This window comes from Gobio gobio (assembly GCF_949357685.1).
Source record: "Gobio gobio genome assembly, chromosome: 11".
In the NCBI taxonomy this organism is placed as follows: Eukaryota; Metazoa; Chordata; class Actinopteri; order Cypriniformes; family Gobionidae; genus Gobio; species Gobio gobio.
In genome coordinates, this window is record NC_137104.1 from 14393471 (window position 1) to 14418529 (window position 25059).

The 25059-nt window shown below is 38.1% G+C and overlaps 2 protein-coding genes across 5 annotated transcripts in view; both read left to right on the forward strand.

Moving 5' to 3' along the window:
* The window catches only part of col8a2 (collagen, type VIII, alpha 2), a 90501-nt gene extending 85033 nt beyond the window's left edge, over positions 1–5468 (forward strand). For all 4 annotated transcript variants that reach the window (XM_079830002.1, XM_079830000.1, XM_079829999.1 and 1 more), the window contains one exon: positions 1429–5468. In XM_079830002.1, coding sequence (XP_079686128.1) covers positions 1429–3341 — 1913 coding nt within the window. In that variant the 3' untranslated portion in view covers positions 3342–5468. The remainder of the gene's footprint in view (positions 1–1428) is intronic.
* Positions 5469–6777: 1309 nt separating this feature from the next.
* The window catches only part of ptp4a2b (protein tyrosine phosphatase 4A2b), a 33412-nt gene continuing 15130 nt past the window's right edge, over positions 6778–25059 (forward strand). Inside the window, exon 1 of the mRNA XM_079830005.1 lies at positions 6778–6902. The gene's annotated coding sequence lies outside the window, so the exon portion shown is untranslated. The remainder of the gene's footprint in view (positions 6903–25059) is intronic.

Below are 25059 nucleotides of genomic sequence, written 5' to 3' on the forward strand. Positions count from 1 at the left end.
ATGTAATTAAAACTGCAATGAATGTACTTTATGTAGAATTTAAACATATCACTAAAGTGATGTGTATAGGAGACCTTTATGATCAATTAGGACTCAAGAAATCTCTAAAGAAAAGCTGTGTGCCTACTACCATCTAGTGGACAATGGAAGACATGAAAGATTTTTTGAAGCGAGGAGTTTGTTTGAGAAGTGTCTGTCATATTACACAGTGCTTATCCAATTGAAACCTGAGGCAATTGTCATTTTAAAAAAATATACTGAATAAAACATAACTAACAGGAAATAAAATTGGTGTCACTGTGGGTGAGTGAAATGTGAAGGCCAAGTACGGTAAACCATAGTCTGAATTTGTCCTCTGCATTTAACCCATCCAAGTTAGTGCACACATGTTAGGAGCAGTGAGTATTGAACACACAGACACACACTGCAAACAGTGGACACATACGCCCAGACCATTTTGAATATCGAACCCGCAACCTTCGGGTTAGCAGTCTGACTTTCTAATCATAAGGCCGCGACTGCTCGACTCCCCCGTAAATGTAAATATAGTAAGTGAATAGAATTTACAGAACAAACTAAATAATGTATATTTATGTAAAGTGTAATGTAATTATCTAAATCATCCCTTTTAAGCTGTTGAGCTCATATGCTGAATGTCTAGGCATATGCAATAAATTATTGTACCACTTGAGGGCGCTTCACAATTAGAGTGCGCCTTTCTAATACTCTTACAGATGAGGATATAAAAATATATATATTCTGTACACAAAATACTTTAAAACGTAAATAGACTAATTGTCCATATACTAGGAAACAGTTTATGTGTGTTATTGTGTTTTTGAAGGTAAAATAATTAGGCACATTGACCAGTTTGTCTAAAGATTAGGCAAAGATTTCTATCTCTCACAATTGAGTCGCATGTACTTTTGAATATGTCAGTACACTGTAAGATCAGTGGAATATACCATTTTGCAGAACTCTGAACTAATTTTTCTACATTTGTTGAGAACTGAAGTGAATGCAACTCTACTTGTGTTTTCCTGACTTGCATAGTATGGTGGTTATTTTGTCCAAACATGGCTGGCAAATATCGTCACTGCAGTTCCCTTGCTGAGATTCCAGTGAGGTCAAATGCTGTTGAGAATTTTGTCCTTGTCCTTTGTTTATGTTTTGTCCATAAACACATTCATTTTTCCTGTAGGCCTTCATTGCATACCTGCTTGAGCGTGATGTGGAGTAAAACACAATGCATATTTATAGTCTTACTAGTACTTAAAGGTTCCCTCTACATGAAACCAAACAAAAAATGTGTATGATGGTAAAGAGTCATTGACAATAAATTCTCACATTTACAAACTCTTCCTCTAGGATCTTAGGTATGAAGTTTAATCATGGCTTCTATTTTTTGTTTTCTTTCATTTATTGCAGAGTTTCCACCCATGATGGACGTAAAAGGAGAGCCAGGTCCTCAAGGGAAGCCAGGACCAAGGGGACCACCTGGGCCTTCTGGATTACCAGGGAAACCAGGTTTAGGAAAACCTGGTCTCAATGGCCAGATAGGTCCTCAAGGGCCTCCAGGATTCCCTGGGATTGGAAAACCAGGACTACCAGGTTTACCAGGAAAATTAGGACCTAAAGGACTTCCAGGACTCAATGGCGAGGTTGGTCCTCGTGGAGAGCCAGGCCCACGGGGACTTCAAGGTCAGCCAGGAGTACCTGGGCCAGCAGGTCTGTCATTGAATGGTAAACCAGGTTTACCTGGGACTAAAGGCCTGCCAGGGTCAAGAGGTGATCCAGGGCCTAAAGGTGGACGTGGTATTCCTGGTGATCGAGGACTTAAAGGGGAAAATGGCAATGGAAAGCCAGGTCAAATAGGTCCCAGGGGACCAAGTGGCCTTCAAGGACCTCCAGGTGCTCCAGGTGTCCCTGGATTGGGTAAACCAGGGTTTGATGGGCTGCCTGGGCCAGTGGGGCCAAAAGGAGATAAAGGAGTTCCAGGAGATCACGGTGTCCCAGGGGATGCTGGTGTCCCTGGGCTACAAGGGCAGCCGGGGGCACCTGGTTTGGGAAAACCTGGACTTGATGGTGTTCCAGGTATTCCAGGCTCATTAGGCCCAAAAGGTGATGCTGGCCCCAGAGGAACTCCTGGGTTTCCTGGACCCCCTGGCTATGGTAAACCTGGGCTTGTAGGACAAAAAGGAGACAGAGGGCCTAATGGATTACAAGGAGCCCCTGGTGACAAAGGAGAAGTTGGGATGGAAGGTCTTCCAGGAGATATAGGGCCAACTGGACAGCCAGGCCTTCCAGGTCCACAAGGTCCTATGGGTCTTCCAGGGAAACATGGAATGTCTGGTCTAAAGGGAGATAATGGCCCACAAGGACCTCCAGGCTTGCCAGGGCTCAGAGGAGATCAGGGTCCCAGTGGGCTCGCAGGAAAGCCTGGCCTCCAAGGGGATAAGGGCACTCCTGGTCTCAACGGGGCCACAGGTAAACCTGGACCTAAAGGTGAACCGGGTCACATTGGTTTGCCAGGAAATCCTGGTTTGATTGGGGGAACAGGTCCAAAAGGTGAGAATGGGTTTCCAGGCCCACCTGGGCCACGTGGCAATTCAGGAATTCCTGGACTCCCAGGCCCTACTGGTCATATGGGACCTCAGGGTGTTCCAGGGTTGAAAGGCGAACAAGGTCTACCAGGGCCCCAAGGAATTGGAAAGCCTGGAGACAAGGGGATGTCTGGTCCACAGGGACCGCCAGGAAAACCTGGCTCCCCTGGACTTAGCGGTATGCAGGGCCCTCCAGGTCCACCTGGACCTCCTGGGCCTCCCGGCTCCACTAACGGTGATCAAAATCAGTTAGCGGTTCAAGGGCCAACTATAGTAGGAGAATCTATTCCAAAACCAAATGGTGACAAGCCGCATTATGGTAAGGCCGAGCTCTCTGCCTCCGTGGCTCCTGCTTTTACCGCCATTTTGACAACACCATTTCCACCATCTGGAATGCCAATCAAATTCGACAGAACTCTGTACAATGGGCAAAATGCTTACAACCCTGCCACAGGCATCTTCACAAGCCCACTACCTGGAGTCTACTATTTTGCTTATCATGTACATGTAAAGGGAACCAGCCTGTGGGTGGCACTGTATAAAAACAATGTACCAGCCACATACACCTATGATGAATACAAAAAGGGCTATATGGACCAGGCATCAGGTAGTGCGGTACTGGAGCTGAAGGAGAATGACCAGGTTTGGGTGCAAATGCCCTCTGACCAAGCAAACGGGCTCTACTCCACTGAGTACATCCATTCGTCCTTCTCAGGGTTCCTCCTGTGCCCCACATAACGGTCCGTCTCAGCGGAGAATTGCTTGCTCAAGTGCCCTGCAGAAACATCTGTAATAACAGCAACTAGATGACAAGAAAGACTTACTGAACGACGGAGAGGCTGAGTTTCGAAGCAGAGGAAGGAGAATTCATGCTGTGTCTCTGTTTTAACCCTCTCTTTCAAATGTCTGATTTGATCATTGTTTTACTTTTAAGTGTTGTTATTTTCTGCCTATATGATAATTTTATTATAACTGTTATGCTATTTTTGTTGATGTTGATATAATGGTGTTATTTTATTGATGTTGTTGTAGTTGTTGTTTATCGCAGTCAGACTATTAAGTACTTTGCAATGTGTAGGCAACCATTTAAAGACTTACCCGTGTGACTGCGCACATTGCCAAATGCTCCCATTGAGCTCCATCACGTTGACTCTGGGGTTGTATGTTCCCCTGGTTGCAGTCAAATTCACCTATATCTTTTCCTTCATATAACACAGGCTACTTGATTGGTGCCACATTGCAGATTTTAGAATGCAGACATTCTATACAACATTGTTATTGTATTTGTATGTTTAAATACATCCGTAATTTAAAGAATAATCCTCAGTTCCATATTTTGTTATTTTTTGAATACCAGACAGGTGAATACCTATCTGCTTTAGTCATTAGGTATATATGTTTTGTTTGATTTACTGTGTTAAAGCAAAAAGTATGTGCTAATCTGTCTGTTTCTGCGACAACTACATTGTGTTTGAGAGTCTTTAAGAAGAAAATTACTTGATTTAAAGAGTTCATTGCTCAAAACATTGCCAGGATTGAATCAGTAGCGATCCTGAAGGCCTCAAAAGGACAGCTGTATGACAGTGCCTGCATTAAAACAAAAAAACAAAAACACAAAAATGCAATTCCTATGACACTAATTTCATACTTTAAAAATCATGTCAAAGCTAATACATAATGTATAGCTTCTCATCAAAACCTTAGGATAGCCTACAGTACATTGGTGAGTAAGGGACTACTAATAGATTGAGAGTATGAAAATATAAATCAGATTTTTTTTTTTGTAATAAATAAATTCTCCACCACAAATCCAAACTACTGCGTTGTGTACTCTAGACGTTTTTACATTCTATGACTCTTTTCTCATTGCTGCTTTTACAAGGACACATTTGACTGATTGTTTTGTATCACATTCATTTTCCCATTCCACTGATTGACTTGTAATTTCACAGACATTGACACTAATATGAGTCGATGCATGTCCTAATCTTTTACGTTTTGACAAAAGATGATACATTTATGAAGTTATACATTTGGATACATCACACTGTGATAGCACTGCTCCTATGATGTTTATGAAAGGTTCCACATTTAAACATCCTCAAATTGTTCCATGCACATTTACTGAAGTGATTGAAAAATAGCAAAGGAGGCTTGCAGTCCCTCTTGAAAGAAACTCTCTTCTCAGACTAAAAGAGTGTCAGTACTTACACTCACTCACCGATCTTAACCTTTCCGTACACGGTTACATGACATTTGTTGCTTCAAATGGCAATTCGAATGGCACCAGATCTTTCCTATTTCAGCATGTATTTGATGACCTTTTTATTGTACAGTATATTAACACTGTGACCATTATTTTCTATGATGAGTGTATATTGTTTGTGTGCAATGGATTGAAGATTTTAAAAATTTGTTGTGCTGCAATATCTCAAATCTGCTTCGACTATGCGTCTTCCTTTTGTCATTCGAAACAAACTAGAAAAAAAGCCTTGATTCTGTTCCACGGGATATTTGTTCATTATCAATCAAATTAAAAGAAACAACCAATCCCATTTGCACATGAACTTAATGAAGGCATATTTATACAATTGAGATAGTCCAGTAAGGAATGTCCAAACACCGAAATAACCTTATATTTAACAGCATCAAGGAGTTTGTAATACACCTACCATTGTTTTTTTCTTTCTTTCTTTTATAATGTATCTATCAATCTATAGGATTTTTTTGTCTCATTGCATTCACTTGATGCAATCCATTTTGGGTATTAAATGCACTCTTTGATTGAACATATTTTGTCAGCTCGTACAAAATCTGCAAGTACTTGACAGTACAGATGCAACATCAATAAAGACTTTCTTGATCAAGAGTGTTTTTTGTTGTTCTCCCTAGTAAGACCAAAGGAGCTAGTAATCATAGATTGGATGTTGACAAGTCAAATTCAGGTATTATTCAATTCATATGGAGCTGAATAATGAGATGGGCCGGGAGAAATCCCTTGAAGTAAAACCTCATCTTAAAATCATTCTCAGAGGCAGATTTTATGCAATAATACTTGAGCCCACATATTTACAACGATCAAAGCTTTATTACACAATCACAATTTAATCAGTATATTCAAAAACATATTTGAAGCTGTTCTGCTCCAGACATCCACCTATCTAAAGAAAATATGACTAACAACACTAGGGGGAGTTTGCGTCCATTTCGGTGTCACTTACAAGAAGGATCACCTGGATCAAAATATCACACACACATACATCCACCTTGGTCTACATTTTGCTAATATTCAAAACAGTTTCAAATCTAATATATACACATCTGAATTACATGCATCAATAATCACAATTATGAATCAGTTTGATCCAGTACTTCTTTTATATATAGGTCTACATTATACATAGGCTATTAATTAAGAAATGTTTAATGCTCCACAAAGTATTGAAATAAAGTGTTCGTAAATACATTTTCTTGGATTAATTAAACAATATTTAATGTTCCACAAAGTATTGGAATAACGTGTTTGTAAATATATATTCTTGGATTAAATAAACAATATTTATAATAGCCTAAAATCCTCTTAAAAAATGTATTAACAAAAAAATCATCTTACAGATATTTGAAAAGAAAAGATATAAATGTCACAAACTATTGCACGTGGATCTTAATGCAGGTCTATATAAAAACATATACAAGCGTTTACAAATGTTCTACGGTTTAACTTTTTTTCTTATTAGAAAATCGTATTGAGTCAATATAAGACTCCGGCTCTTTCTTGAAAGACATAAAACAGGGATTACATTACATTTGTAAACATGAAATGTTGCCATTCAAATAATAAAAATGTATTATATAAACTGAATGTGCTTGGCCTGACTTTACAGCCAAAAGAGTCAAAATAAATATTTCCAGAACGACACAAATTGACCATCAATATTCTTTGCAATAAAATCACAAACATTTTGACAAAAATAAAACGGTCTTACGAATGGGCAGAACCAAAACAAATCAACCGACTGTCACAAACAGTGCAATTAAAATCAATATCACCTTTAAATTTGACAAAGTAATGTATATCACGGGGTAATCAATGGGTAAATCAAATCCACAAGTCCTCTTAAAACGTCAACAGGCTCTTGCGCAAAGATGACGCAGTCATTGGCCCCGCCCCTTCAGTTCATCTCAATTCAGTTTTCACAGAGAGGACGACAAATACGACTTCACCCTCAAAGCGTTTACGGCTCTACGTGCACTTTCTCCGGGGATTGCCAAGGGATTTCAATGTTTGGCCCGTTCGTTGTAAGTATCCCCTATTACCGCTCGCCTGCTGTCTCTTAATATGGCAGAAAGATGTTAAAAACGATTACCCGAGACGTTTGTTTGACTGTTTCTAGTGTAGCTGTGAAAGCTCGCGTTCAGCCGGTGAAGGAGCTCGCGAGTGTGGCAGCCATTTGCCCGCGGACGTTTGAACGGAAACTCCATTATCGTCTTTTATTTGTTTGAACGGCTGTACGGGTTTAACCGAGTCGAAGGACGGTTTGTTGCTCATTCCTATATAGCTTGCTTTATGAAGGGTCTGGAGTTCTCCTCAGGCTTTCTAGCTGTCTTGTACTGCGCTGGCTAGCCACTTGCTAGCGGTCTCATCATCAGCCAGAGACCGTGTCAAGAAGTTACTCAGACAGTTTATTTGCCGTTACAATTTTAACTGTATACTGAGATATATGGTTAATTCTGTGTCTGAACATAAGAAATAATGATAACTTGGTCGTGTTCCACTATTTGACCGGCTGTGAGGGTCAGAGAGGGTGAGATTGAATTGTTAGCCAGCGAGCTAATGTTAATAACTGTCAGCTCAGTCAGATAACACTTTATCGTCGAACTCCAGAATGTTCCTGATTTCAGTGGCTCGATTGCAATGCAAAGCGTGGGAGATTGGAGTCCTTCATTTTAGATTATTTGTACTGTAACGTTACCACAACCCTTGCAAATGCACGTGCTTGTAATTGGCTTTATTTTAACTGCGAATCTAACATATGGTAATCCCTTGAAGCCGACCCGTGTCTTTGATCACTCCTTTATCCAGCACATGGTTAAACTGTAAGCTGATGATCCAGCATGAGACCTGAACTGCGTAGTAAACTAGCTAGTAAGCCGATAGTTTTTAAATGCCATGCTCGTAGAATAGGTAGCATGACGAATGGGGGAATCTGAATTAAACCGGTTCCCTTACGGGAAATATGCTTGACATGATCCAAGATGTTGTATTCAGGTGGCATGTGTAGTATTCGATGAGTCACCTGGCTTAATGCTCCACCTGTTCTCGTCCTGCTCCTGTGTAATCAATAGAAGGAAACCGTACAGGTCTTGATCAGTGGCTTATGCCTTGTTGTCTGAGACGGGACATGCTTGTAAAGTTGTAAAATTGCGAAGTGGGAACAAGTCAGGACATGTTTTATAGTCTGGGGTATCTGCATAATTAAGATGAGATTTCACTAACATGAAAAGCTTTTTATTTTTTGGCTGTTGCTGGGTGAAGCTTATTTGAGACGGGGCATTAGTTGTTTGAAGTCCTGAAACTGAGACAAGGTTGTTGTTGTTTTTTATTGCTTTGACCTTCTCTTATCTCCATATTTATTGGACATGTTAATTATAGGCCTCTTAATATAACACTAACATTTTTTTTCACAATTGAATCACTGTTATTATTATACCTATATGGCCATTTCATTGGTTTGCTACATTGGGACAATTTTGAATAAATGTGACCCTGGACCACAAAACCAGTCATAAGTTGCACGAGTATATATGTGGCAATAGCCAATAGGGTTGGGAATCGTGAGAAATTTTCCGGTTCCGGTTTCGGTTCCGGCTAACGATTCCGGTTCCGATTCCGGTTCCATTAAAATTATTACACAAATAGTGGTAAAGGAAAAAGGCACAATACGCAACTCAAACAATCCATTTTGTGTTTATTACTTGCTCTAAAATTAATTTACAGGTTGGCAATGTCAAAAAAGTCCTGAACTGTACATATATTACAGTATTAATTAAGCCATTCTTGCAACACATTGTTTTTCAAATGAACACCTCTGAAATTGTCTTATTACATTTTATCTCTCTGTCTCTGAATAAAACCAAGTTATAAATTATATTTATTAGTTATATATTAATTTAATAGTAATTCAGTTATTCAGTGAACTTGTAAATAATAAATTGCAATTCAGCATTACAAAGGTAATTGTGCCTAAACGCTTACCTAAACCATGGTGACTCAACGGTTGACAAATATATATATATAGATAGATAGATAGATAGATAGATAGATAGATAGATAGATAGATAGATAGATAGATAGATAGATAGATAGATAGATAGATAGATAGATAGATAGATAGATAGATAGATAGATAGATAGATAGATAGATAGATAGATAGATAGATATATATATATATATATATATATATATATATATAGATATATATATATATAGATATATATATAGATATATATATAGATATATATATAGATATATATATATATATATAGATAGATATATAGATAGATATTTTTTTTTAGATTATTAGGCCTTTCACTATAAATCTGGTATAAGCCCTGAGGCACTCTGTGTTGTAGCAAATGTTTTGTCAAATTGCTAGTGCAGCCTCCTTTGCATGTTATTAACTTTTCACATTTTGCTTCATTATCATTCATTCTTTGGAAATGAATCCATACTTGTGACTTTCTCTTCGCCATGCTGGTGGTCAACGAGAAAATATCTGACGCAAAACCGTAAATGTGTAGCGCGAGGGCTTTCAGTGCTGAACTGCTGCACTCCTGGAAGCGGCAGGCAACGTAATTAATATTCATGAGGAGGTGAGCCAGGGTTGCCAGGTTTTCACAACAAAACCCGCACAATTGCACAATCGCTTCAACCCGCGGACATGAAACACAGCCCGCGGCAACAGTGGAAAACGGGAAAGCGGGAAAACCACGGACTTGGCAACACTGGCTGTCACTCGCTATGAAAGGATACGCTTTCAGCGCTTCGCACACACATTGCACCAGAACCGTTTTCGGAACCGAAACTTAGGAATTTCGCGCGGTTCTGGTATTTTTCAAAAATCAGTTTCGGTTCTGAATAAGAACCGGTTCTCGGTTCCCAACCCTAATAGCCAACCATACATTGTATGGGTCAAAATGATCGATTTTTCTTTCATGCCAAAAATCATTAGGATGCTAAGTAAAGAAAGATCATGTTCCATGATGATATTTTGTAAATTTCCTTATGTAAATATATCAAAATTATGAGTGCGTTGTTAAGGACCTTCATTTGGACAACTTTAAAGGTGTTTCTCAATTATTAGACTTTTCTTGCACCCTCAGATTCCATATTCTCAAATTGATCTAAACAATTTCCTATCCTAACAAACCATATATCAACTGGAAAGCTTATTTATTCAGCTTTCAGATAACCTCGAAATGACCCTTATGACTGGTTTTCTGGTAAGGGTCACACGTGAGCAAAACAACTTGAGTAAACATGAGATATTGGATACGGATAGATTTCATGTAGCCTATTTTATTTAGCTTTCTGTGCATTTTCTTAAGGGCCCACTATATTCTGAAGTTATCCATCGACTTGATATTTTTAAAAATCGTTACATAAAAAAACTTGCAGATCTGTAACTAGGCTACATGTTGTCACATTAACAGTCAGTCAGTGGTTTAAGTTTCACGAACCAGGAGTTCAAAACACTTAGTTACTTTTGAGAAGTTATAATAAGTTGTCTGTTAAATTAGCAGATTTTTATTCGTTTTCAGTCACTGCTTCATGCCTTGGCTGAAGATTTGCCTTTACCAAAACAAGTTGGGAAAGTGAGGAATGAACCAACACCTCCATTCAGGCGAATTTAATTAAATAGAACTGCTTGAATTTCATCCTCATTCTATTTTCTTACGAAATGCTGATCTTTTACGCGCTCGTTTCTTTGTTCAGTCACAGTTGATCCTCTCTGTGATGATTTCTTAAGTAGAATTTATGCTGCTCACAGAAGATGGACATTAGACACATCAAGGTTTTGGCAATTCTGAAACCTCTTTCGTTGTTAACTAACATGAAGACTGTATTATATGAAGGTCCGATAACCTTTTTGAGACCTGTTTGGAGCATATTTATAGCTTGTTTGGCATTTTGGATGAACAGAGCTGTCAGTAGCCACTCTTACTGGGCAGCATGTTAAATGTCACTGGTAGCAATAGTTCACAGCTTGTTAACAAACATGGATCGAGTTGTGCCTCACAGCAGGCTTTCTTAGACCTTCTACACAACTGGCAACAGCATGACTCTCATTCCTCCCACTGTCTTTTTAGCTTGTCTGCTTAAATATTGAAGGAGTTGTTGTACCCTTTGAGCTAGCATTGCAAGCCCAGCAGGAGCGCTGCTAACCCTTGATGAATGAGCGTGGTGCTCGCCACAGTCTCATCCTGACCTGACAGACATCTGCTTCGTCTGCATGGCTTCAATACAAGCCGCGTGATGTGGCCTTTGAAAAGACAGTCAATCCTCAAGACTTCTGTGTTGAATGATGAACTGTCTGTCTTTTTGTTTCAGTCATTCTATTAGGTTTACAGTCACAGTGCTGTAAGCTTGACAGGAAGTGGGCAGGTTTTGTGGCAGCATTTACAAGAGTCCCCACCCTCTTAGCGGAGTTTCCACTGAATAATTCTTGTCTTCCCTCAGCGCTTCTTCAACACAATAATGTGGTGACAATGTTTATTTATTTTTGCACATCAGTTTCATCAGACACATAGCACAAGCTGATTACGAGTAGACGTTTTAAAATGCATTCCTTATCATATTTTATTACATGGTTAGCTTTAAACAAATATTTTGTAAAGGTCTTAAGCTAAAGAAAATGTATTTATTTATTTTTTAATGAAGAGCAAGTCCCTTTCAAGTAAAGTCTGTTCACTTGGCCATATTTCGGGCATCCAAGTCCTTTCTATTTGAATGGTGGAATCCTGAAATCTCTCAAACTGCTTGCCGAACTCACAATTAAATAACATTTCAAATCAGCAACAAATCTTAATTAAATTGTCCCATAAATGTTGTTTCTTAAATAGCGTATACAAAGCTTATTTTGCAGGCTAGACCAGCTGATGCGCATGTGCTGTCCTAAGTTGTGTGTTGCAGTAGCTCTTGCAAGTTTATTTATTTTTTTATTTTTACCATTTTAGGAGGAATAAAATTTACAAATGTGGCTTCACCAACGAGGTGCACCATGTCAAGTTTTACAGATGTCAAGTTTGCAGATTACCGTCGATATCATAGTAAGTGTGCAGACTATTTTCGTGACTGGCTTGACGGGAGTTAATCATTCAGCATCGTGTTTTTTATGTGCCGTGTCGTTAAAATCGTTATTTAAAAAGAGCCCGTCTCAAGATGCTGCGGTCTTTCCCATTCATTGGCACTCCGTCTTTTTGTGCTCTCTCTACTGTGAATGCGTCAGGTATCTGTGAGTGTTGTGCTGCCTTACTACCGGTAGTTCTAGTTTGAGTGAGCGTACTATGTGTAAATGATCGATCTGTGTCACTTAAGAGTACTCGTCCACATTCATGGTACTAGTAGTAATTAGGGATGGGCATTTTTGTCAATTTCTCATTTCGATCATCGATAGGTCTCAAAAACGAATACTCGAGTACTTGGGGCGGGGCATGTGCAGGGGGCGGGGCATGTCCGTCATTGAGATAATGAAAACTGTTATGAAAATGGTTGTTGACAAAAACAAACGTGACATGAAAACAGGTATATGAAAACATGAACATATAAAACAAAAAATAACTGCTAAATTATGATGCATAAATGTCTTTGAAAAAGAAACATCTTTATGAAATGACCGTCTCAAATAACCAAGTCAGTAATATCGAGCATTGCCTTTGAGCTGAAACTGTGAAATAACACCACCCTGCAGAGCTTGCTAGCTGGTTAATAAACTCAACCAAACGCACCCTATATCAATATTAATATGAAGATTATTATGAACCTATTACGACTAGAGCCCGACCGATAAAGGATTTTTAAGGCCGATACCGATACAAATATTTGGTCACTTAAAAATCCGATATTCCGATATATCAGCCGATATATTAAAAATAAATAAATAAAATAACAGAAACGCGTAAAAAACACTTAAACAGATTTCCCTTATACATTAGTTATAAGTAGTTATTCATGATCCCTCAGCCTCTCTAAAATAACATGATAATGTAGTTTAAAAATAAACTTGTTTTATTGTCACAACAGAACAGAGGAACATAAAAATATATTAAAGTTCTGATAAATAAAATGTATAAAAATACAAACTTAAGATATGAAACTTAAAGTCGTTTGGACGAAAACACAATAACAAAAACAAAAAATCTAAGTTTCCAGTATTAATAGATGTGGTAAGCTTTATAAATATAACTTTGAGCAAGACTGGAAAAAAAATATTCAGTTAAGTTCTAGAAGTTCTGATAAATAACAACAACAGCAAAATATAAACTATATACAGTATAAATATGAGCCACCTTATAATTACAATGTCAACTTGCTTATCCCTTTACATGCACTCTTTTAATTCTATCCATCAAGCTACAACAAACCATTTTCAATCATCATTTGCTGCCTGCCTTCTAAAATCTACTACTTATGATGATGCAGTAAATCCATTATTTGACTTGTTAATGCTGCGTCTGAACGAAGTCACGCACTTTCGTTCACTCTTCACGAGCCTAACTTATGATTTACAATGCAGGGACTGGAACTACAAATATACTAGTTATAAATACAGTAATCATTACTTTATTTAGGCAGAATAAGTTTGTTGTGATTTCCAAGGCGCATTAATGTTAGCGGTCTCCCACTGATAGCCATGGCATTAGCTAGCTTTGTGGTTAGCGTCTATGATAAGTTATAATTTAGAAATATGTATACTTTTTCAAAATAACGGGCAGGGGAGAGATGATATGTCTCATGCTGTCAAACTGTCAGACTATTAAAGAAATACATCTTATTCAGTCACATTGTCCGAGTTAAACTTAGTCAGTCAACTGTAACCTAGCGTAATTACCAGCTCTCTTGGCTTACATGTAACAGCAAAACTGGACTTGGCAGTTACAAATTGTCATGTTATTTGAGTTAAGAGAACTGATGGGGATGTTCTTTTAATTGTTATTCAATTCAAGCAATGTATGGCTCGTTGCCAACTTACATGCACTTCAAGGATGATCTGTGTTGTGAATGCAACGCTCACAGCGCTGAAGCTCAGCATGACTCTGCTGGATCAGCTGGTGGTGTTGCCAGCCGGCACGTTGTAGGGTGCCCTCTGGTGGACAAACTATGAAACGCCAACACTCAATGTGTTTGAGCGGTGTTTCGTCCGGTTTTTTTTATTTTTTTAAAAATATTCATTTATCGGCCATCATAAATGCCGATACCGATAGTTTGGAAAAAGCCTAATATCGGCCGATAATATCGGCCCGCCGATATATCGGTCGGGCTCTAATTACGACATAAATCAACACAAAAGGACGTGAATGCGCAGGTGAACTTCAGCGTGCTAGATTTTACAGGCGAAGGGTTTGAAACGGAACATTTTGAATGCGCTCTTCCCTTAAGAACGCTGATACACGGACAACGAAAGCACACAGAAACAACATTTTATTAAAATCCTGTTCTCATTATAATGCTTTGACAGATTGACTCTGCACATCATGCACTTCATTTTATTATTCATGATAGAAGCGTTTACAGACATCACTGCGCGTTTTCAAACTCATAACAACTTTAAATAAACTAGGTCTACTGTTAAAAAATATGAGGACAGTATAGCACTGCTGCATTACTAATATCAATGATTCTGAGAAAGAAATAGACTATCTAAAAAGAATATGACTGTCTCTAAACCATCATGTCGAGCATGAAATACGCGTTTGAGCTGAAACTGAAGAGAATGAACAACAGCCGGTATAACGGCAGCGCTTTGCTAGCTTATTAAGCTCAACCAAACGCTTCTAATATTAGATTAATCAGATAGACAACATAAAAGTATCTTACAACCTGCATCTGCAGAAAAGGACGCGAATGCGCACATGAACTTCACGCGCTAGTCTGAGTGTTCTCGCTAGTTTCTCTGTGGATTTCCTTTAACAGCTGATACACGGAGAACTAAGCACAGATCATTTACAGCATCATCGTGTTCTCATTTTAATGCTATGTAGGCTATGACAGATTGGCGCTGCACATCTTGCAATAAGCATTCAATGATCACAGTGATTCCAGACATCACTGCAGTGCACGCCTTTGCAAGTTTCACTTTATTTCGCCGCGGTCAGGAGGCGCTGTATAACGCTAACTAATCAGACCTTCGGTACCGCGCAAAACGACGCAATAACAATAAAAAAGAGACAATTTTTTTTTTTTTTCAGGGCGATCATCGTTCTCATGATCGCTGTCACGTTCGAGTACTTGATTACTCGACCACTGTTGCCCATCCCTAGTAGTAATAAATATTATATTTGGCTTGCTACTGTTATGTTGTAATGCTTAATATTTGAAACAACCCAATACATTCATTAAACATCTTGGGTAATTGGGTATAGGTAAGATAGGTTGGAGGTTATCCTAACTTTAAGAAGTTATTTACAATGATTTTTAAGAACATTCTTTTTGGGAATATGAATATTTATTAAATGTTATCTTAAAAACATTCTTAAGAAAAGTTTGGGAATACAAGATATTATCTTTTTTATTAAGAAGAAATTGGCAGTTAAAGGATTAGTTCACTTCAAAATGAAAATTTCCTGATATTTTACTCTCCAATCTTATCCAAGATGTTCATGTCTTTCTTTCTTCAGTTTTTGAGGAAAACATTCCAGTATTTTTCTACCCACCATAGCCTACCATGGCAACCAAAATGTCCAAATCAATGCAGTTTCGAAGGGCTTCAGAGGCTCTGTGTGATCCCAGAAGAGGAATAGGGTCTTAGTGAAACGAGTGGCCATTTAAAAAAATTAATATACTTTTTAACCTAAATTGCTCATCTTGTGCTGCTCTGCGGCTCGCCAGGGATTGCGCAATCACGTCGAAAACGTCATGGAAGACAATGGTGTGGAGAGAAATCCTGGAAAGTTTTCCGCAAACTTAATTTCTTTTCGACTGAAGAAAGAAAGACATGAACATCTTGGATGAGATGGGGGTGAGTAAAATATCAGGAAACGTTTATTTTGAAGTGAACTAATCCTTTACATTATTTCAAAGTTGATTGGTCAGATAGCGCCTGTCAATCAAACTCATGGCGAAGGGTGAATTGTCGTTATATATACTTTTACTGTCGTAAATATCGCATACTCCTAAGTTCTGATAGCTCTCCGATCAGAAAATGCATGAAGTGATGCGTGAAGTTTTCAAAACACGTCATTGTGATGTGTGAGGAATGTTTTGATAAGACACTATATACTTTGTTGCATGTTTCTGAAATTTATAGCATTGTTTTTTTTTTTCTTTTTTTCAAAGCTAAGTGCAACAAATACAGCAGAAAAAGCTATTAGTCAAATATACTTAACTTGTGTGCGCTTGATGCACAGCACTCGTGCTAATGGTTTGTCAGAGCTGCTTCACGCTTTCATTGACCTGCGTAGTAATAGTATCTATAGGTCCTAACTTGATAAAACAGACTGTGTTACTATGAGGAATGATTACCTCTAAATGTAGATCTGTAGTAAGGTACTTTATCTAAATTAAATGCATACACCTCTCTCACTTTTGTTCACGTGCCAGCGATGTCATTCCTTTTATGATTAAATCGAATTGTTTGACATCTGACTGGGAAGATAAAAGCAGCAGGTGCATGAAACATAGCATACCTTATTGAATTAATTCCCTTTTAAAATGGCATTCTTTTTCGAGGAACATTTGTGACTATGGCACAGCACAAGAATGAGGATGTCTTCTGGCTGTACCTCATTGCCTTGTCTCTAGAGTGAGAATAGTGCTGCGTTGAGCCTCTGGGTTTGGCAGCAGGTTTCTCCCTTTCTAGCACACTGTTGTCTTTTTGATGCACATTTTCACACCAATTGCTTTCGGCATGAAAATGGTTGACCTCTTCCTTAGATCTGGTGCAGGGAGCTGACCACAAAAATTATTCCATTAGGGACAGGATGGTATGGCTTATCAAATAGCATCGATGCAGTCAGAAACAACACAATGTTTTGAAACAATCTCATTTGAATGACATTTGAGTGAGTAATTGCATGGTGGCGCAATCTTGACACGTCAGTTTTGTTATACCGGTGTTAAAAGCATGTAAATTCACAAATGAGGTTCCTGTGTTCGGAGACTGGCATAAAAACAGACACCGTTTTTAACCTGCATTTATTTAAATTTGAGGTCGAAAGCAATTTTGGCCAATTTTTTTTAAGCGTATTGTTTTATTTATTTATTTTTTACAACTTTTTAAAATGCTATATAGTGTCTAGGGCTGTAATCAACCAAAGAAAATCTTGGTAGACTGAAGTCCTGAAATTTTTGACTAAAAATGACGTTAGAAAAACAACCTTAAAATTAATTAGCTGCGCACTGTGCGCAGTACTTGGTAGCCTTGTTGTCTGCCTAAATTAATTATAAATAAACATAAACTAGTAGGCTATTTGCAGTATATTAAGTAGTTTTTGACCTGATTATTTTGCACTGAAATGAGTCTGACAAGCGAGTCTGTCGGCTCTGACAGCATTGCATCATGTGCATCTGCGCAATATCATAGCCTATGACTTCCGAAAATATAGTACTGTATGTTGTCAACTAGTGATATCATTACAAGAACTTTTGAGGAATATGCAACATAATTTAGACAATTGTTTTTGTCATATGTATTATAATAACTGACAGACAGTATAATTTCAGCCGCTCCTGTGCAGCTCGAACAGGAGCTCAGAAGAATTTTGGTCGAGCCAGAACGTATCGACTAACAATCGACTAATCGACTGGGAGATTACAGCCCTAATAGTGTCATCAAAAATATAGATTTTTCAAATCTCATTTTCTGCAGTATCGATACATCAAAACCAGCTCTCTGTTCTCGCTCTCTCTTCTCTCTGCCTGCGAATTGACAGTATACAGTATAAGCCCATAGGATCTGTGCATAATCTCTTAAAGTGACAGCAGCCTACTAAACCTGCTGCTGTCTGCTGTGGTAATCAAAGAACAAAAGCCAGAGAAAATCGCTGAATAAAACTGAATAACTTTAATTTTAAGCTTTAATCTGCATTGAATTTTTACAACGAAAACTATCCAGTTTTTACATTTGATCACTTTAATTTCTGTAGTATTTCTTACTTGAATACGACCGTTGGACCCTAAAAAACTTAAAGCCATGTTTTTCATTTGTCTGTTTATTCTATTGTAATTATTTGTGCTATGCTTTGCAATTTGTTATTTTATTACTGACTGTTTGCTTGTCTTTTTTTGTAAATGTAGTTCAACGATTCAAATAAGAGATGATAACAAATAAGCTGTATGGTGGTATATATGGCAGTTTTCCCCTAGGTATCGAAAATGGTATTGGATATCAATATTTTTCAAGGTATCGTATCAAAGTTTGAAATTCCAGTATCGTGACAACACTGTTGCAATATCTGTATATAATGTGTTTTATAAGGAGTGTCTGACAACAATTAGAACTTTGTAGCAGGTCAGTTAACCAGATGCCAAGATGGATGTTCCTAGAGGCCTTCATACGTACAATAATCATCCTCATTATTATTGTTTATTTATTTATTAAAAAGGGAACTGCTGCTTTTGTCTGTCAGGGTTAGATGACTTTTCAAAATGCAGCCCTTTGCTTTTTGTCGGCAGTCTTTGAACATAGTTTATCAGACTTTGCTCAGTAGTCAAGACTGGGCATGATAAAAGACATTTCTATGTAAAGGGAGTTTCCTTTTTGTGACTATGGGCTGGCTGAATGGCATGACTGCCATATATACAACTGTTTAAAAAATGTATCCATGGTGAGTAAATGACTCTGATTCAGTGAGTTCTTCTCCAGCACTCTGCTCAGAGACGGGTGAGGAATGCAGACAGGCGGGCCTCAAGAATGTGTGTGGCATTCAGTGTGTACCTCAGGTGTATTTATAGGCCACTAAGTATGCTTTACACAGATTTTTATTTCTGGCCTTTATGTGATAAAGTGTGCCACATTCTAAACTGGTAGTACTATTTAATCCGCTACTTGATGACTCTGTGGTCCATTGGTTATTTGATGCCCTTTTTTTTGTTACTGTCTGCATGGTTTAATTAAGGCATGCGAAAAGAGCTACTCTAACTTTTTCCCCTTAGCAACTTGGAGCACCCGGAGAGATGGAGCATTCATTCTGACACTGTGTTATCCAGTCTCAAAGCAGGACCCATATTTCCTCTCCTTTTCTGAGAATGGCACTGGTGGCCTCCTTTAATGTTTATTAATACCCAGAATTCACACTCTGGAGTGCCTCCACTCTGGCAGGCAGGAGCGAAGTTCATCCTCTGCGTGTCCGGTTTACTAGTGAAACATGTAACACGACTTCTTCACCTTCTAGGGATATTAGGTGTAAAATCCTAGTGGTTTTTGTCAGTTCTCGGTTAGATATTTACCTGAGGAGCCGTTCTGTGTTTAAAGGAAAAGAGTAATATTTCACCCCTTTTCTTTGGCTTAAATCAAAGATTAAATCACACCTTAAAGTCAGCATGAAATGCAAATTTTTCTAAATGCATATTAATTGTCTTATTGTAAAATAATTCATTGTAAAAAAAAAATGACAGCATAATTTTAAATTAAATTCTCATAACTTCCAGTGATTCAACAGATTTCTCTGACGTATGCTGGAATGTTTAGTCTTCCCAAACCCCGCCCCTTTCTTTCAATTGACTTCAAAACTCTCATTCAGATTTACTTCCATCCGTTCAACAAACAATGGATTGAACTAGTCCACGACATTTTTTTCAATAATCTCGATGTCGCAATACTAGGTTTGCTACGATAGTGGGTGTTACCGTGTTCAGACTCAACTTTTTTTTTCAGTTCAGTTAAAGAACAGACAATACAAATAAAAACGGAACGTTTCTGCTTACTAAAGCAGGGCTCGACATTAACGCTTGTCCGGGACAAGTGGATTTTTTTGAAGGGGCAAGTGAAAGAATTTTACTTGCCCGATGGACAAGTAGCCTGATAAAACATCATTAACAAAAAATAACTAGGGAATCAACCAAATGCTAGAATGATTCTGCATTTCTTTACTGTAAGTGGCGATTGACAGTTAATGATAATGTATAATGACCTGACGGTAACTAACATTGCACTGTTGACGCTCGCGCAGCCTCTCGAGGAGAAATCACAACAAATGTGCGCCGCTCACACAGAGAAAGTCAGTTACACACTGCCGTAGAAATGTGGAGTTTATTTATATTTATAACATGATACAGTTGCAACGTCACATTACCAAGAGTGCTGTTTTCCTGAATAACATCACGACTGAAAATGACACTGATTTCATATGACAGTTCCATAAACAATTATTAACATTAAGTCACTTACATTTTAGATGCAATATTGACTGTTTTTGTTCTATTTCAGCAGCGAAAATAGTTCCAAAAGATCACAGCAGAACGCGTGTCACTGCAACAGCGTGTTAGTGAATGAATCAGGGTTTTGAATGAATCAATAGAATCAAAGATTCAATGAATTATTCGTAAACGACTGCCTCATTCTTGAATGAATCAGCGTTTGAACGAATCGACTCGATGACTCACTCATTCAGATGGTCACATGCTGCCACCTACTGGTGGTTTAGTTTCATCTTTCCAACATTTATTATTTGTATTCAAAAAATATTTAAAACAAAAAATATTTAAAACAATCTCATAACAATATTTAATGCAGTTTTAATTTTTCAGTGTAAATTATTTAATTTGACTGGTAACAGCCTATAGTGTCTTATTCTAATTTAATTTATTGATCCAATTTAAGAATATAAAAGGAAATCTGAATCATAGCCTATATTTAACAAGATTAGGGGGAAAATGCCCTTTATAAAAGGTAGAAATATCACAAATATGCATATGTCAAAGCTGATTGAACACTGGTGAGAATATTGCTTCAGAATACATTTTATTTACAACACACACATTTATTTATTTATTTTTTCCGGACAAGCACATTTTTTTACTCGGACAAGTGGATGACCGATTTACTTGTCCGAAGGACAAGCACGCGAACATGCTTCATGTCGAGCCCTGAATAAAGCATGATCCGACCCGACCGTGAGCCTCGGCAGCGGCAGGAGTCATTCATCAGATTTCATTCATCACGATAGTGAGCAGCTGACTGAGATGATCACGGAAGATTTGGTTTCAAAGCAAAATGTAAAAGCGCCTATTTAAGGGAGTTAGTCATTTGTTTTGTTATGTTTTTAATTTAAAAAATTAGCTAATGAACCCACAATTCAAGCAACCCAGCCACCGAATTGGCGCTAATTCAAAACCGAAACTAAAACGTGCACGGCCGCTCATAGCGCGCATTTATGGACGATATAATATCTTGATTAGTTTTCTGCCATTTCCCAATAATTCATGTTTACACTGTTTATACTTTTTTTCCATCCTCTTGAACAACCGTTCTTGCAGGTAGATTCAAAGTGTTTAACACAGTAAAATTGACATCCTATTTGGCAAAATGTTGCTTATTTTTAACCCCCCCCCCCCCCCCCACTCAAAATCATTGTGAATATTCAATATATCGCTCACCTGTACCTACGTTATCAGCTGAACAACATTCCTTTTACTACTCTTGTTAAACAATGTGAAACTCTTTATGGCAGTGCCAGCAATACAGTTACACCTGCCCAGCCAAACCTCTTTTTCTGAAGAGTGTCAACAAACTCCCCATTTCATCTGTAATGTCCTGGAATGCAGCAAACAAAACTGAAACTGGGTGGTGTTGAATGCAATTTAATGCAGAAGCAGCAGTGCTTATTACAGTAATCGGTAAAGGAATGTTTACCTCCTTTTTCAGGTGTTCGTTTGTGGTGGCCCAACTTGATCCAACTTGCTTTTTTCTCTTATACTCCATACCATTTTAATTAAAGCATCGTGGGAGCTGTTATATGATTGCTTGTGGCATGGCCTGTGGAAACCTGCGTGACTGAACTTTTCTGGAGCTGGTGTAAAGTTTACTGCTTGTGGTATTTGCTTAATGGCCTCAAATCATTCCTTGGGCTTATCTTTTCTTATCTAGATGGAGCATTCATGCGTTTGCTCTTGTGTTTTTAGTTGCCGCTGCACTCACGTGGCTTCCAGCATGGTCTTTACAACAAGTCAGGCAGATCTGAACAGGTGTATCCTCACGTTTCACTCCCTCACTGCTTGGTATCTTTGCATACTTTATGGTGGAAAAGGAGTAGAGCGTGTGTGACAGTGGTGCATGTTTGAAGCTGCGGAAGTTCTAGTGAGAGTGAGATGATAAGTGAAGCCTTTGCACTTTTGTGGTAAAGTGCAGCAAGTATCAACACTTAAACACTGTTCTCACGCAGGGTTCACAGATTATCAGTATTCTGCTGTTCGCCCTAATTTCAAGAAAACTGAAATGGCAATCGATGGCAAATCTCCAAAGATTCCTGGTCACCTGAGGAACATTTTTTTTTGTACTCTCATACATGCATCCGTTCTGTGTTTTGGGGTGGGAATGGCATGCGTCAGTACTGTTGGGGGAGTTTTTCTGTGAATTGTCAATGCATGGGTGGATGTTTGCTCTCAGCAGGGTGGAGTACATATGCGTGTGCCAATTATGTTAACACTGTATTGATGGCATACTTGCTGTTAAAAAAGACACTGTGTTGAAGGAAAGAATTATTCATAATGTTTTAGTTTTTTTATGCCCACCGAGGTTACTTTATTTGATCAAAAATACATTAAAAACTGTTGTAATGTGAAATCTTTTTACATTTTAAAGTAACGTTTAGTAATTTAATATTTTAAAATTACATTTTTATTTAGAAACCATTCTTATATGCTTATTTGGTGCTCAAAACCTTATCAGTGCTGAAAAGAGTTCAATATTTTTGTGATTTACATTTTTTTTTTTTTTTTTTTCTTTAAATAGAAAGTTCGAAAGAACTGCATTTTATTTGAAATAGAAATGTTTTGTAACGTTATTAATGTCTTTTAACCTTTGCATTGAATTGATCAGTGACAGTAGTTTCTTACTACTGGAAAAAAATGTCTCCATGTTTACTTATTTGAGATATACTTGAAGGCTTCATGCAATTGCTTTAACTTGTGCGATTATAGCCAGAGGTTTGAGCAGAGCGTGAGCTGGCACAGCTCTTATCTTTGGTTTTCTCTGCATCGCTGTCTCCGTCCCTCAACCCAAGGCCTGTGATCTCATACTCATTCCCCAACAGTTGTGAAGGAGAGAGGAAGGCCTTGCAGCTGACTCTGATACAGGTCAAGCTTTGGGTCAGTAGTTCAGACTGAACTCTAGGGGAAAAAGAGGCGTGTTTAACAAGTAGAAATAATTGACCTGTGAAATAAATTAATGTTGTATAGGTATTACTATATTTTAAGATTTTGTGTTTTCTGTCAATTCTCATAATGAGCAAGTCAGTTTGTTGCTTTAGTCTTGGCCTACTTCTGTGTGTTCTGACATCCGCGCCGCACAGACCCTTTGGCCCATAGCTAGAGCAGGTTTCTGACTGGATTTATCATGGAGGATGAAAACACAGCCTCAGTGTCCCATCTGGATTTGTTACTCAAATCAGAGGGATCTGAGAAGGATCATTGCTTTGCTGTTGGCATATTAGCCATTCAAAAGCCCTGTAATCTGTTTCACTGGCTGAGGAGCATCCAGACAATTTTGGCAAGGTTAGCATGTTTTCAGATGCTGCTTTTAGATGTCTTTGTTATCCCTAGCCCCTATTTGAAAGCCACAAATAGTTAGGTTAAGTTATATGTACACATTCACACTCATTAGACCTCTTTTGCACCATTGTTTATATCACAACACGAGTCACACTTTCCTACAACTGCTAAATTCCTGCAAATGCATTTCGTAGTACTGCTAAATCCCTAGAATTCATTCAACCAAATTCCTTCACATAGATTCGATGTGGTCGTCACTGGTCGATTCGATTACGATTATCACGTCTTCGATTATCACGATGCGTTGCATCCTCAATTTTCAATGTTAGTGCACATGGCTATTGGCTACATTTGTCAATGAATACAAGCAGGCAGATATATGAACTTCCTTTTTTTTTTATATGCTCCAAGAAAGTACACTTCCTGAATCGATTCATCTGGATAAATATTGGGTACATTAGCTACATGTTTTTTTTTTCTCAAGAAAAAAAACTCATGTAATTCTGTAAACATACAAAGAGCCCTGTCAGCTGGTATAATCAATTAAGGTTAAAATTTAAATTAATATTTTTATCATAACATTGTAATATTTTCATGATATAAGTAAAAGTTTAATAAATATGTAATCTAGTGCACGTATTTAGCAAAATTCTCCTCTATAGCTAATTTCTCTAGCCAACTAACATGCCATGGTCATTAAATGAGGCCCAATCCCATTTCTACCCGTTAGCCCTTCCCTTTCCCCTACCCCTTCGTTTTGCACGTTCACATGAAGGAGTAGGGGTTGTTGCCTGTGTTCAGTTTCTTCAAATCGTGCAGCCCTACTGGGTATGATGAACATAACTTCTAATGTTCAGTCGTGTTTATTTACTATTAACTAGTAGTAAAGTAAGAGATGATCGGTTCATGTGCAACTTAAACTGAAGTGCTACATCGATCTGTCAAGTCACATTTACAAGCGCCATAAAACAGTATTTATTGTTTAGATTTCATATGAACTTGACAGAATTTGAGAGCTGAGAATTTTTCATATCAAAAGTAACCTGCTCTGTCTTGTCTGCCAGTGTCGTCTTTGCTTTGCGATTTTTCTCAGAGGGAGAAAATGGATGTGTGTCGTGAGTGTGTGAAGTGTCATTTGCGAGGTGGCAGCCCTAATAAATACTAAAAGCGCATTAAACTGTCTAGTAGGCTATACTTAAGTTAAAATCTAACGCTCACACTTATGCAGCCTCACACACGCACTGTAAATGTTAAAATGGTGGTTGAATTTTTTTTTTATTACTCGCTTTTGTGTTTTGCCTCCTGCCGCCATTTTACGCTAGCATGAGAAGTGTATGTGACGAATGATGTCAGAGAAACGTCAGTAGACTATAATCGATTATGGTCTATTACTGCATCGGCGCAGAAGTGTCCACGTCTGCACTGCATCGATGCAACGATTAATTTCAACATATCTACTGCTCTTACAGTATGGGATATGCTCAGTCACGCTACGTAAAAGTCAAAGCCTCCTCTATCACCTGTTTGGG